The sequence below is a fragment of the Aplysia californica genome, unplaced genomic scaffold, assembly GCF_000002075.1.
Source record: "Aplysia californica isolate F4 #8 unplaced genomic scaffold, AplCal3.0 scaffold00314, whole genome shotgun sequence".
In the NCBI taxonomy this organism is placed as follows: Eukaryota; Metazoa; Mollusca; class Gastropoda; order Aplysiida; family Aplysiidae; genus Aplysia; species Aplysia californica.
The window spans coordinates 784980-799612 of record NW_004797584.1 but is presented as its reverse complement, the minus strand read 5'-3'; the positions used below and the strand labels follow the sequence as shown (position 1 = coordinate 799612).

The following is a 14633-nucleotide window of genomic DNA, read 5'->3' as shown; positions in this document are numbered from 1 at the left end:
GAGAGAGAGAGAGAGAGAAAGAAAGAAAGAAGGGGAGGGGAGGGAGAGAGAGTGTGAGAGAGAAAGAGATTTCTCTTTGTCAAAACGAGGTATGCTCTTTAAATTTCTCCTATTCACCACAAGGAGCCAGGTCAAAGTTCATCCATGAAGTCTTCGAAGACATCGTCCAGGAGAGGGTCAGCTGAGCAAGTGGACAATGACCAGGTAGGACTGCTCGATGACAGGTTGTTTAAGTAGTGCGATGATGTGGATTCGATCTCCTTTGCTTTGATTTGGAAAATGTTTAGAAATTCGTGGCAACTCTGAATATTATCTTGTGTTCCGCATTTGTAAGTCCTAAGCTGATGATCTTGGAGACTAGCTCAATGGTTCGAGAAGGGAACATAGGGAGCCGGCGAGGACTTCGGGATAAATATCCCAAGACTCAGACAGTTGGTGCTTGATGCGTGTTTTGGTGTGGTTTACTTCTTCTTTCCAAATAAACATCTATCCTCCTTATCGCTCCACCTTGGTTGTTTTTGGGGTTTTTTGTTTGTTTGTTTTTTGTTGTTTTTTTGGGTTTTTTGTTACTTTCTTGTGTCACCTCAATTCTTCGGAACTTAAATGACTTAATTTTGTTTCTTCAAGTGCCATGGAACGCTTACTAAAACGAACAAAAAAGACTTTGACTAGCGCCAGGATAAATATCCCAATTCGATGGATGGTTGCAAGATTCCAACAAATGCCAAATTGCGAAATGGGGTTTATCGGACCATTGTATTCAACATGTATATTATGTTGGACGTAGACACTCATGTCATTATATGTGAGGCAGCGTGGTGGAATCAGGCTCTCGTCAATTTTTGGGCATGTAGAGTTATGGTATCATCTTAAAGTTTTTTAGCCAGTCTTTATTTGGATGAAAAAAATATCCATTTGTCTTGAATACAAGTCGAGATATTCGCGAATGAAGGGGTTGGGGTCACCTGTTTTCAGAGGTAGGATAAATGAGAAAATGACCGCCAAAGATTAGTTATTTCCTAAGCTTAAGAGTCTGTAGTAACTGAAAATTTACATTTTTGGTGTCTTTAATCGACGTGTTTCAGAAAAATCCACACAGAAATGAGTTCTTTAATAGGCATGAAAGGTGTTGAGCCAAAAAACAAAAATTTGAAAAAAATTCACAAACCTGAGGAAAAAGTTTCTTCACTTTGATTATTTTGACGAGAGCCTGATTCCACCACGCTGCCTCGCATATTATGTCGTGCCTTAGTTCAAGGTGTTTATATCCTGCTGATGAGTGTGCGCTGTTCCATGTGCACGCACAAGACAGGTCTTTTCCCACAGAAGGAAACCTATTTTATCGAGTTTTGCATCTTGTTTACTTAGTTGTTTCCCATTGACCAGGTTAGTACTAGCAGTGTTGCAATTGGGACGTAAAACATTCACAGAAAATAATATAACAAACTCATGTGTGCGCAGTGGATACTTTAGAGTTTAGAAAGAGAGAGAGAGAGAGAGAGAGAGAGAGAGAGAGAGAGAGAAGAAAGAGAGAAAGAGAGAGAGAAAGGGGGGGAGGGGGGGGGGGAGACAGACAGGCAGACTCACATACAGGCAGCCAGACAGACAGACAGAGAGGGAGAGATAGAGAGAGACAGAAAGAGAGAGACCCTTTCGTCAAACCATGTGATCCACTTTTTTAATTTCTTCCATTCACCACAAGGAGACAGGTCTACATTCATCCAAGAAATCTTCACGGACCGCGTCCAGGAGAGGGTCAGTGGAATTGGATGGCTCTGGCGAGGTAGGGCAAACGTCATTGCGAGATGGTGTCTGTGAATTGTATTTCCATTCAATTTTATGTGATGTTTTCTGCGTTCGGGGGACACTCAAAGACTCCCCTCAGTTTATTTATGCTAAAATTATGTGTGTGGTTTTTTTCCTAAGAGCATAATACGAATTTCTCGTATTTTTGATAGCCACAAGGGAATTATCTCGGTAACAAATGAGATAATATGCTAGAAATGACCAAACTATTGCACTGTCGGAGTTATGTCCTTTTACTTCCTGAAATTGTTACCAGTGGAATTGTACCCTCGGGGGTAAATCTTTGTCATGACATATTTCAGTGGTCTTTTTTGAGCGGCTGTATTCAAGCATCCAGACGGTTTCTGAAAAACTCTTCTGGAACGCTGTATTCAGATCAATGGATTGATTCTGACTGGCATTGTCCAATCAGCTGTCTCTGAAAACTGGCTAAATCAACGTCAGTTTTGAGTAGTTCAGAGTACGCGTCGATATTAACGGTTACAATGATGGCATAAAACGTTCACAACAAACTCCTGTGAGAAATTTTTATCTTGTTTAACCTTACCATAAAACAGTGAAATCAAACCCCATGCTGTGAACTGTTGCGAATGTAACCAACTTGTATTTGGCGTGCTCATAATTATTACCTTGTGCAGTTGCGAGCGCCATAAAACTCTTACCAAACAAATCTCCTGTGGTATGCACTGGGTATACTATTAAATTATGCAAGTCTTGAGAACTCTATATATTGGAGTGTTTTGAAAAAGGTTTTAAAAGTATTCTCATGTCAATTTGCAAACGTGTATAATTTTTATATTGTTCTGAGTCCAGCGTAACAGTAAATACAAATGTTCCTTTGAAGGCAGATCACATACTTTGGGTTTGATTTGGTGAAAGTTTTAAGGGGCTTGCAACTGCCTAAAGTGGTTCATCATATGTTAAAGAGGAGAAAAGAAAGAAGGATAGAAAGCCAGAGACGACGTAATAAAGTAAATGCTGCTCGAAAAGTTAAACTTTTCTGGCTGTCTACAGTGGTGTCTGTGGTGTTGTGATCAGGCTCTTCACCGTCGCTTGCGCAAGACTCAAGTTGGATTCCTGAGTGGGGAAACCTTTTATCAAGCGTGTATCTCGGTTTTTCTACTGGAATCATGCTGTATCCCTCTCACCCCCGGTTGACCCAGACAGACCTCTCAAATGATCAGTATGTTGTTAATTGAGGCGTAAAAACACCTACATAATCAATCATTTGATTTTCCTTTCTTGCACTTACCGCTGGAGTGGCTTTTTCGACCCCACCCACCCACCCCCACTCCCCCTTTCTTTTTTTTCTCATTCCACCTTCGGCGTGTATTGAGGAGATTGTTTTCTTGAAATTAATATTTGCAGATTATTTTTATGCGCGTGATTGTGCATCTCATGCTTGACTAAGGAACGGATGACATTGCTTCAGTAATCGAGTGTTCTGAACTTGGGTTGTTATAAGAAGATTATTAAGGTTCTCTGCCCATTCGGCTCTATCCTATTGCAGACTGACATTAGATTTGAAGTTCCCAGCCTTTAAATAACCTTTTTGTGTTGAGAGGAGCGTTAAACCTATAAAATACTTACTATTTCAGAGTGAGTGAGCATGAATTAAATGCTTGATGGGCGTAGGAGGAGAGAGGGTTGGGTGGAAAACGTGAGGATTACACACCATAACACATGTCAGTTGTAGTCGACGTTGACCAGCTCGGACATAAACAAACAATAATACTAGGTAGCATTTGTATAGCGCAAACCCCCGCTCAACTGCAAGCTCTATGCGCTTCACAATCTATACAATTACCCCAACTGACCTGAGAGCCTTCTGAAACAACCTCAACTTCCTGGGAAGCATACAGTGCAAGCAGCCATTTGTAGGCCCTAAAACACTAACTTGCTGACAAGATCTTCCGTTGTCTGTGCCCGGGTACCCATTCCCATCTGGGTGAAGTGAAGGAGATTCGTGTAAAGTGCCTTTCCCAAGGACACAACGTCGGGCCCGCGGCTCGAACCCCCGAACCTGCAACCTCACGATTACGAGTCCGGCAGCCTAACCACTAGGCCAACAGAAAGGCAGGAATGAAGACTATTTCGGATACTTGGGCTTTGTCGTAGGTTTAGAAAGGTACTCAGACACCAGCATAATATTCATGCAATTATAGACATAGAATAATATTGTTAGGGCCACAAAGTTGAATGAGTTGAAATTCAATAAGTAATTGGAATTAGGACGCTGTTATCACTATGAAAATAATAGGTTCCGTACGCAGATATTTTTCCACAAAGATACACAGACGCATTTAAACACCCCTCCCGCCTCTGCCTCCCCCCTCCCACCCCTTCACACACGCACACGCACATATCCACACATACGTAAATGCACACACACACACACAAACACACACACACACACACACACACACACACACACACACACACACACCCACACACATACACGCAAACACATTCTCATGTGCATCCACAAAGAAACTGTTGACACGTCGACAGACTGAATATCTTGAGAACGACTCAGAATATTCTTACGATTTTGATAGAGCAAATAGAGCATTATTTTGCTTTCTGGTCTCATTGTTTTAGTAACTCAAAACCGTCAGAAATGTCAGACGGAACTTTGTAATTCTGAGGTAACGAATAGTGGTTAGCCTTTTCTTTACTAGCATACAAACAATGTCTCAGGTCCTTGTTTAGCAAGGCAGCTCCCTCATGTACTCCCGGCTAATCCTGGCTAATCGTAACCGTTTACCCCCGCCAACAAACGATCCCTGTAGATGGTTGGCAGGTGCTCTGGTGCGGTTTGCTTCTTCTTTCCTATCAAATATCTATCATCTTTATCTCTCCTCATTCTTTTTGGTGTTTGTTACTTTCTTGTAACCCCTCTAATCTACAACTCGTGTTGTATTTCTTATCGCGCTTATTTTTCTGTTTCTTTCTTTCTTTTGCGAGTATGACATCAATACCAAGCGGTGTCTTTTTGCACTATGCTAATGTTTTATTATTGTTGTTTGAGCTCGTCTGCGCCTTTCCTGTTTTTACCAGGTTGGCGTCAATGCAATTCTGTGTATTTTTAGTAGGGCAACTTTTTTATTTTTTGGTATGGGTGGGGGGAGGTTGTACTCTCTTTGAACATATATATAAACGTTTAGCAAGCTGAATCAATCGATGCCTTAAGCAGTAAATCTCTAGCGTCTATATAGCGTATTGATATAGCTCTTGCTTTACTATTCATGAAATGTGGGTGGTTGGAGGGTGCTCTGGTGTGCTTTACTCCTTCTTTCCTATCAAACATCTATCGTCTTTATCTCTCCTCCTTCTTTTTTTGTGTTTGTTATTTTCTTGTAACACCTCTAATCTTCTGGCGCTCTTATGACCTTATGTAGTTGCGAGCGCCGTAAAACCTCTACTAAAACAAAAACGATCCCTCAGTTACCAGACGACAGACTGTCCAAAAAATCGTCCAAGTCCTCCAAGTCTTCCCGGAAAATGGCGGAACCGGATCCTCCTTCAGATGACGATGACGTCAGTACATGTACTCGTGTTGTACTTCTTGTGCCCCTTATTTTTTCTTTGTTTCTTTTTTCTTTCTTTTGCGAGTATGACATCGATACCAAGCGGTGTCTTTTCCCACAGTGATAAGGTTTTATTGTTATTGTTTGAATTTGACTGCCTTTCTTGTATTTATCAGGTTGGTGTCAATGCGGATAGGTGTTATTCTAGTGGTGCAAAATTTTATTCTATTTTTGAGGCAGCGTGGTGGAATCAGGCTCTCGCCAAAATAATCAAAGTGAGGAAACTTGATTTTTCCGCATGTTTGCAATTTTTTTATCGAATATTTGTTGTTGGGTTTTTTTTGGCTCACACCTTTCATGCTCATCAAAGAACTCTTTCTGTGTGAAATTTTTCTGAAAAACGTTGACACAGGCACACTAAATGTAAATTTTCTGTTACCACGGACTCTTAAACTAAGGAAATAACTAATCTTTGGTGGCCATTTTCTCACTAATTTTACTTCTGAAAACAGGTGACCCCCACCTCCTTCTTTCGCAAATATCTCGACTTGTATTCAAAATAAATGGATATTTTTTTCATCAAAATAAAGACAAGTGAACAAACTTTAAGATGATATCAATAACTCTACATGCCAAAAAATGGACGAGAGCCTGATTCCACCACGCTGCCTCACATTTTATTTTTTATTATTTTGCGGGGGGGGGGATGCTGTCTTTGAATAATTATAAATGTTTTGCAAGCAAAATCAATCGATGCCTTAAGCAGTAAATCTCTAGCTTCTATATAGCATATTGATATAGCTCTTGCGTTACTGTTCAAGAAATGTGGGTGGTTGGAGGGTGGTCTGCTACGGTTTACTCTCTTTCTTATCAAACCATCTATCGTCCTGAATCTCTCCTCCTTCTTTTTGTGTTTGTTACTCTCTTGTAACACCTCTAATCTTCTCGCGCTCGTATGACCTTATTATGTAGTTGCGAGCGCCGTAAAACCTCTGCTAAAACGAAAACGGTCCCTCAGTTACCAGACGACAGACTGTCCAAAAAAACCTCCTCCAGGACTGCCCGGTAAATGTCGGAACCGGATCCTCTTTCAGATGACGATGACGTCAGTACTCGTGTTATATTTCTTAAGGCGGTTATTTCTTGTTTGTTCGTTTATTTCTTTCTTTTGAGAGTATGACATCCATACCAAGCAGTGTCTTTTTTCACAGTGCTAAGGTTTTGTTATTATTGTTTGATCTTGACCGCCTTTCTTGTTTTTATCAGGTTGACGTCCGTGCGCATAGGTGTAATCCTAGTGGTGCAAAGTTTTATTTATATTTTTTAATTTATTTTTTTTGGAGGGGGGGGATTCTGTCTTTGAATAATTGTAAATTTTTAGCAAGCAGAGTTAATCGATACCTTTAGCAGTAAACCTCTAGCGTCGATATAGCTCTTGCTTTACTATTCAAGAAATATGGGTGGTTGCAGGGTGGTCTGCTGTGGTTTACTCTCTCTTTCCTATCAAACCATTTATCGTCCTGGATCTCTCCTCCTTCTTTTTGTGTTTGTCACTCTCAAGTAACAGATCTAATCTTCAGTACTTATATGACCTTATTGTGTAGCAAGTGCCGTAAAACTCCTTCTAAAACTAAAACAAGAAGATATGGTCACCCGTTATATTCGACAAAAAAAACCCTCACATTCTTACCACACATCAAAGACCTTCGTGTGAGGTACCAGAAAGCGTTAAAGGCTTTGGAAATTCTATCGCATCCGGAATGGGGTGAGGACTCAAAACACCTTCTCCACTTGAACATCTCCCTTGTCCGATCCAGGCTTAACTACGGCTGTCAAGTATATGGATCGACAAAACCACACATCCAAAAAATGCTAGACCCAGTGCAAAACCAAGGACTCCGCCTCGCTCTGGGGCTTTCCGCACTTCTCCGGTGAAGAGCCTCTTGGCCGAGGCAAACATACCATCACTCACACTCAGACGCCTACAACTCTCACTACAATACGCAGTTAAATAGAGCTCAACACCAGAGAACCCAGCACACGACTGCATTTTCAAAACAAACCAAACCCAGACACCATAAAGAAATTCCAGAACAAAGAAAAACTCATCAAAACCTTCGGCCCTAGAATTCTTGAGGACCTCAAAAACATACACTTTTCCAAACAAGACATCCAACAATTTCTATTTCCCGACCTCCCCCCGTGGCACCTCACCAAGGCAAAAGTAGATTTACGTCTGACCACAAACAACAAAGCAAGCACAAACACCAAAACATTTAAAGCAGAATACAAAAAAAAAAACGTATAGAAAAATACCCCGGTGCGGAGCTAATCATCACAGATGGCTCCGAAATCGGACTCCGCTGTGGGCGCCCCAGCCCTATCTTCAAACAGTATACACCAGAGGAGACTCCATCCCGAAGCCTCTATTTTCTCTGCAGAGGCCACTGCCATTGACATGGCACTGGATTCCGTTGAAAATTCTCCTAATAAATCTTTCCTTATTCTTTCTGACTCTCTGTCTTACATCACCTCACTTACAAAATACACACTCCTACACACAAAAATAGTTAGACTACAACAACAAAAATACACGCCTTGACCTAAAATGAGGAAAGTATCGTGTTCGCATGACTACCTAGCCATGTGGGCATCCGAGGAAACGAGCAGGTAGATCACCTGGAGAAGGAATCCGTGTCCCTTCTGTTGGGATCAACGACGAACACTCTCCCAAAGACTGACTCTGTAAGAATAAAGTCAAAAACTACGCCTCCAGTTTGTGGGAGACCCTTATCAAAATCAAGTTAACAATAAACTTTACAAAATTTAAGCCCAAACTGGGACCCCGAAATCCTTCAGGCCTCTCCAAAAAAGACGAAGTTTTAACCGAATGTCTAGACTTCAGAGAGACCCGAAGAAAATATTTTAGATGCATAAAAAGGGAAGATCTGTTTTCCGTCGTTGATCCCAACAGAATTCTGGATTTTATGAAGGCCATTGACCTTTATGGGAAGTTGTAAATGAAATAAAATTGTTAAAATGTTTTATGTTATTTAAAATAGTTATTTTAAATTAAAAATGTATTTACACCAAATTTTAATATTTTAGCATTTTAGTGAACGTATTAACCCAAACCGGACTGTTGTAAAATGTGCTGTTGCGAAACGACAATTTTTTTTCACGCGCTCATATGACCTTGTGCAGTTGCGAGCGCCGTAAAACTCCTACTAAAACCAAAACTACAAAAACAAAATTTTGGACATAATCATCTCTTATTGAGAAACAGAGGCCAAAAACTGGCATAGTTTTGGGTGGTCTGGGGTGGAATGAACAAAACCGCACTTATGAGAATCACTGGATGGCTTGGTTTAGTGAACTACATCGCGCAAGTGCTGAAACGTCAAGTCTTACCTTTTTTTTCGTCCTGGATTCATTCAAGTAGACATTTCCATGCATAGCAAAATACTTTCTCACGGGGCTACTACCACTAGATAATTCTTGGAAAATCAGATCATACCGAGTCGTTACCAGTAAATATCCCCCATATTCGGATATAAATCATACAGGTATTTAGAGTCCGATGAAACAGCAACTGAAGAAAAGCGACTTTGGCCCCAATTCAGACAAATTGTTTTCAACTCTCTGTGACATTTGAGATGAGATGAGAGATGATTATGTCCAAAATGTAATAGATTCAATGCCCAATGGGTTCGTGCTCTTCACAAAACCAATGGCTCCTAAGCAAAATAATAATGAGCACATAATGTTAAGTCCAAATTTTGAGTGGTATTAATTGTGATTGCTCTGTTTTCCATTTTGCTTGAAAGTATCGTAATAAAATATTGTTTATTGTGGAGACAATGACAGTAGATGGTACTACCTGCAGCTGTTCCTACTGCCTTGTAGGTGCATACGGGAGTATGAAAGGTTTAGGGAGTAAACCTTAAACAAATCCGGAGGGAGGGCCCCTAAGGCAGTCGACAGGGAGGGAGGATCCGAACTGTCTTCTGGCAGCCCCTACAACTTTACTGGTTCCAAATGTATTGACCTCGTCTCTCCTTTGGACTAAATCAGCTAAGTCGAGAGGGGGTTCGTGCAAATTGGGCAAGGCACGTTCTCCATATAGTCAGGCCCATGCATTTAGCTTAGTCAAGATTTCTGGGCGGACGCTGCAAAAGAGCAAATACAGTGGATCAGACCCACAGCTCAACCACAGCTACAACAGCAATATGATTATGGAGAGTACACTTCATCATTGTTGTGACGAGCAAGGGAAAAACACGGGAGGTGGCAGTTTACGGGTTATATGACATCCTTATTTGGCGAAACAGGATGTTGCCACGGGTCACCTTTGACGATGGGAGTGACTATTCGGTCACACTGATCAGGTATCGCCTGTCTCAAACTGGGCAGCCCTCTGTCAGTAAGGTGCTGATCCGCCACGTCTGTTTGCTTCTATGTGTGTATGGAGCTAGGACAAAAACCGAAAGGCAGACGTTAAATCCAGCACCAGGCAAAAAAGAGTAAAACTAACCCCATGGAAACTGGGGACCTGGAATGTTAGAACAATGACAACCGGATTGGACACTACCGACCTGGAGAAAACAGAGGACATCAGAAGACAGCAATCACAGACAGGGAGCTCACACGACTCAATGAAGACATCACTGCCCTGCAAGAGACAAGATTTGCTAATTCTGGTACCATCAGGAAAAGAAAATACACATTCTTCTGGAAGGGTCTTGGAGAAGATGAGAGGAGAATGCATGGTGTGGGCTTTGCAGTACACAACAGATTGCTGAACAGGATCAGCACCCCCCAAGGTATATCCGAACGTATCACTGTCATGGAAATGGAAACCAAAACTGGAAAGGTTCACTTCATCAGCGCCTGCGCCCCAACCCTAACAACAGAAAATGAGAAAAAAGACCAGTTTTACGAGGAACTTCAGGATGCAATCAACAACGTCCCAAAAGCAGACCACCTGTTTCTCATGGGCGACTTCAATGCAAGAGTAGGTACTGAAAACAAAGTATGGCCCACCTGCCTTGGACCTTTTGGGCTGGGAAAAATCAACGAGAATGGTCAGAGACTCTTAGAATTTTGCACAAATAACAACCTTTGTATCACTAACGCCTTCTACAATGGCAAGGACAGACACAAGGTTTCTTTGTGCCATCCAAGATCAGGCCATTGGCACCAAATCGACGTCATCATCGTCAGAAAGAAAGATGCCAGCATGGTAAAGCAAACAAGATCCTTGTACAGTGCAGACTGCAACGCTGACCACCTTTTAGTTATAGCTAAGACAAAGATAGTCAAAAAGAAAACACCAAGAGCTGAAAAACAAAAGAAACCTAAGATCAACATAAGAAATACCAAAGACCCAGCGTTAAAGGCAAAATTTCAAGAACATGTTGAAGAAGAGCTCCAACATCTAGATAGCTCATCCCCAGACAACATGTGGAATAGCATGAGATCAACAATTTATAATTCTCCGTCGATTACTTTTGGAATAGAAAGACCTTACAAGGAGGACTGGGTTGAGGCCAGTGCATCAACACTCGCACCTCTTCTTGAGAAAAAGCGTAAGATTCTGATACAAAACAACACAAAACCAACAGAGAGTACAAGGCAACAACTACGTGCTGCTAAATCCAACCTTCAAACAGAAACCAGAAAGTGTGCCAATCAGTACTGGGACAAGTCATGCTCAGAAATTCAACAGGCCAGCGATACAGGTAATATCAGGAAAATGTATGAAAACATCAGAGTTGCTATTGGACCAACAGCAAACAAAGTGGCACCTCTAAAGTCTGCGACAGGTGAACAGCTGACAGACAAGAAGAAACAAAAGGAAAGATGGGTGGAACATTATTCAGACTTATACTCACAGGAGCAACATGTTGATAGACAGCTACATGAGGCCATTCCTCAGCTCTCCGAAATGTCAGAACTTGATACAACACCAACAGAAGAAGAATTCTCCTCTGCAATCGATGGACTGGCTTGCAGAAAAGCAGCAGGAAATGACAACATAACTGCTGAAGTGCTGAAAGAGAACAAAGAGACCCTCCTCCTATATCTCTACAAGCTACTAACGACTTGTTGGCTGAAAGCAGAAATTCCACATGACATGAGAGATGCCAAAATCACCACACTCTACAAAACAAAGGGGACAAAGGAGATTGCAACAACTACAGAGGTATCTCACTGCTAAGCATCACTGGAAAAGCTTTCGCAAGGATCATCCTGAAGCGACTTCAGAAACTTGCAGATTTTGCAGAAAGAGTCCTACCAGAGAGCCAATGTGGTTTCAGGTCAAACCGCTCGACAATGGACATGATCTTTTCTATTCGTCAGCTATAAGACAAATGCAGGGAGCAACGACTGCTATTACATACTGCGTTCGTCGATCTGACAAAGGCTTTTGATACAGTCAGTAGATCATGACTGTACATGATGCTTGGAAAAACTGGCTGTCCCCAGATACTGCTACAGCTTATCATCTCATTCCACGAAGATATGAAGGCCACCATTCAGTTTGGCGGTTCAACATCAATAGTGGAGTAAAACAAGGTTGTGTCTTAGCACCAACCCTTTTTAGTACTTATTTTGCTGTCTTACTGCAACACGGATTCAAAGAGTCACCAGGGGATGTCTTCCTCCACTGGAGAACTGATGGGTCGCTCTTCAATCTTGCTCGACTCAAGGCCAAGACCAAGATCAACAAAACAACAGTACAAGACCTTCTCTTCGCCGATGATGCTGCTCTTGTTGCTCACAGTGAATCAACCCTACAAACAATGATGGACCGCCTATCAACAGCATGCAAGGTCTTTAGCTTAGTAATCAGTGTTAAGAAAACAGTCATCCTTACCCAAGAAGGTGCAGAGCAGAGCCATATAGTGGACAAGTTCTGTTACCTGGGGTCTACCATCAGCTCTACAACATCACTTGATTATGAGATCAACATCAGGATAGGGAAAGCAGCAAAAACTTTTGGAAGGCTGACAAAACGAGCATGGGAAAGCAAAAGATTAACCATGCAAAACAAAGATCAAGATTAACGAAGCATGTGTCCTCAGCACACTCCTTTATGGATCTGAAACATGGGCCTTGTACAGGAGACAAGAAAAGTGCCTCGACATTTTCCGTCTCAGATGCTGCTGCAAGATCTTAGGCATTTCGTGGCGTGACAAGGTTACAAATGTTGATGTGTTGGCACGGGCAAACCTCCAGAGAATAACAACTATCCTGTGTTTAAAAAGATTGAGATGGCTGGGCCATGTCAAGAGAATGGATGACAACCGGATTTCGAAGCAACTTCTGTATGGAGAATTTGCCCAGGGAAAGAGACAAAGAGGAAGACCAAAATTGAGGTAAAAAGACACCTGCAAAAACAGCTTATCTAAGCTTTGAGTAGATGTTAACACCTGGGAAGAAATAGCTGAGGACCGGAAAACATGGAGGAAAATGATAAAGGAAAGAACTAAAATGCTAGAGAACAGCCTTAGAAACAACCAGGCTGAGAAGCGCCAACGACGAAAGGAAAACAGCGGAAATACAGAGCTTCGATCTACGACACTGATATGCAAGCACTGCTACAGGATCTGCGCTTCAAACATAGGGAGAATTAGCCATGAAAGAAGCTGCATGAAGACCATCTTAAGCTAAATTGACCGTCTGCATAGACGAAAAGAGCCATATAGATAGATAGATAGATAGATAGATAGATAGATAGATAGATAGATAGATAGATAGAGAAATAGAGAGATAGATAGATAGATAGATAGATAGATAGATAGATCGATAGATAGATAGATATATTGATATAGGACGATGCTACTGACAGAAGTGTCTTTAGGCCATTCCCAAATAGGGAAGGGGGGGGACATTAACGTATTCGTATGCATAGTAGAATTGTAAATGGGCTGATTCATCAATGGCAGGCTCATAATTGTGCCTGAACTGCAACAGGGAACTGCTGTTTTTTTCTTTCCTAATCCTTACTATCGTCATTTTCTGCTACTTCTTTTGTATGTTTGTCACACTCTTGTGACCCTCTATTTCCGGGGTGCCTTGATTGTCGAAGCAGGCTTTGTGCTGTTGAAGCTAGAGAGGTGAGCAGAGTGTTGACATCCACCCCTTGGCGCTCCCATGACCTTATGCTGTTGCGAGCGCCGTAAAACCTTTACTAAAGTAACTGATAGATAGATAGATAGATAGATAGATAGATAGATAGATAGATAGATAGATAGATAGATAGATAGATAGATAGATAGATAGATAGATAGATAGATAGATAGATAGATAGAGAGAGAGAGAGAGATAGATCAAAAGAGATAGATAGATAGATAGATAGATAGAGAGATAGATAGATATTATATCTTGACCTTTCCTCAGGAGAATGCAGGAGAGAGCTTGTCCCAGAGGTCAAAGGCCAGACCTATGTCCACACGACAGATGGACGAGACGGAGGAAGATGAGGTAGGTACCATAAGACCCTCGTGTTCGCCCCACCGTTACTTTTATTGGAAAACCTTAGAACATTTAGTTAACCCTATCCTTACGCCCTGGGGTCATTTTGTACCCCCGGGGTTGAATTCTTCACATTTTAAAATACTTCAAGTACGAAGACCTCTTTGTAGCTTTCAGTATTTCTTTTAAAAATCATTTTGACATACTGCTCTGCAAAGCGTACGGATCGAATTAACGAGCAAATTTCCTTTCCTCTTTGGAAAGTGGTGACACAGAGTTCCCCAGAGTCGTATGGGTACGATAGTAAAACACGATGTACGGATGGGGTTAATCTTAATTTGAAACGAATAACCAACAATTTTAACGAGGTATTGATAATAGAATTATATCTTCACCTTTTCTTAGGAGGTGGAAGATGGAGAGAGTCTTTCCCGGAAGTCAAAGGCGATGAAGAAGTCCAGACGAGAGATGGCTGAGGACTCGGTGAGTTGTGTTGTTAGATGTGGGATACATAGACATTGGAACGTAAGATGTTGCTATGGACTTCTTCTTCTTCTTCTATCCCGTCGTTGGGGCAACCGTTTGGGCACCACTGCATCTTAAAACCAGCTCTCGTCCTTTCTCTTTGTCCTCTGCTTTCCTCAGATTGTCACCCATCGTCTTCCCTGTCCACTCTGCGATGTTGTCCTTCCATCTCCTTCTCTGCCGTCATCTCTTTCTCTTGCCTAGTACTGTACGGTTCCTAGTAGGATTGTTTTGGAACGAAACTACGCAAATGAAAGTTTGTCTCGTTGAAAGTAAGAGCTGGCGACTCTG

General features: G+C 41.7%; 1 protein-coding gene across 1 annotated transcript; it reads left to right on the top strand.

Moving 5' to 3' along the window:
* The first annotated feature begins 6 nt into the window (after positions 1-6).
* On the top strand, positions 7-14420 carry LOC101850016. The gene is made up of 5 exons (XM_013084737.2): positions 7-204; positions 1703-1783; positions 5254-5346; positions 13743-13826; positions 14223-14420. The coding sequence occupies exons 1-5, from the start codon at positions 145-147 to the stop codon at positions 14418-14420; spliced, it is 516 nt and encodes a 171-aa protein (XP_012940191.2). The 5' UTR covers positions 7-144.
* Positions 14421-14633: the final 213 nt, after the last annotated feature.

What these genes read in the sequence shown, in the direction of transcription:
- LOC101850016 (XM_013084737.2), top strand. Translation starts at nt 145, where the DNA reads ATGAAGTCTTCGAAGACATCGTCCAGGAGAGGGTCAGCTGAGCAAGTG. An exon ending in AATTGGATGGCTCTGGCGAG is followed by an intron (nt 1,784 to 5,253) that starts GTAGGGCAAACG and finishes ACGATCCCTCAG; the next exon opens with TTACCAGACGACAGACTGTC. An exon ending in CTCCTTCAGATGACGATGAC is followed by an intron (nt 5,347 to 13,742) that starts GTCAGTACATGT and finishes ACCTTTCCTCAG; the next exon opens with GAGAATGCAGGAGAGAGCTT.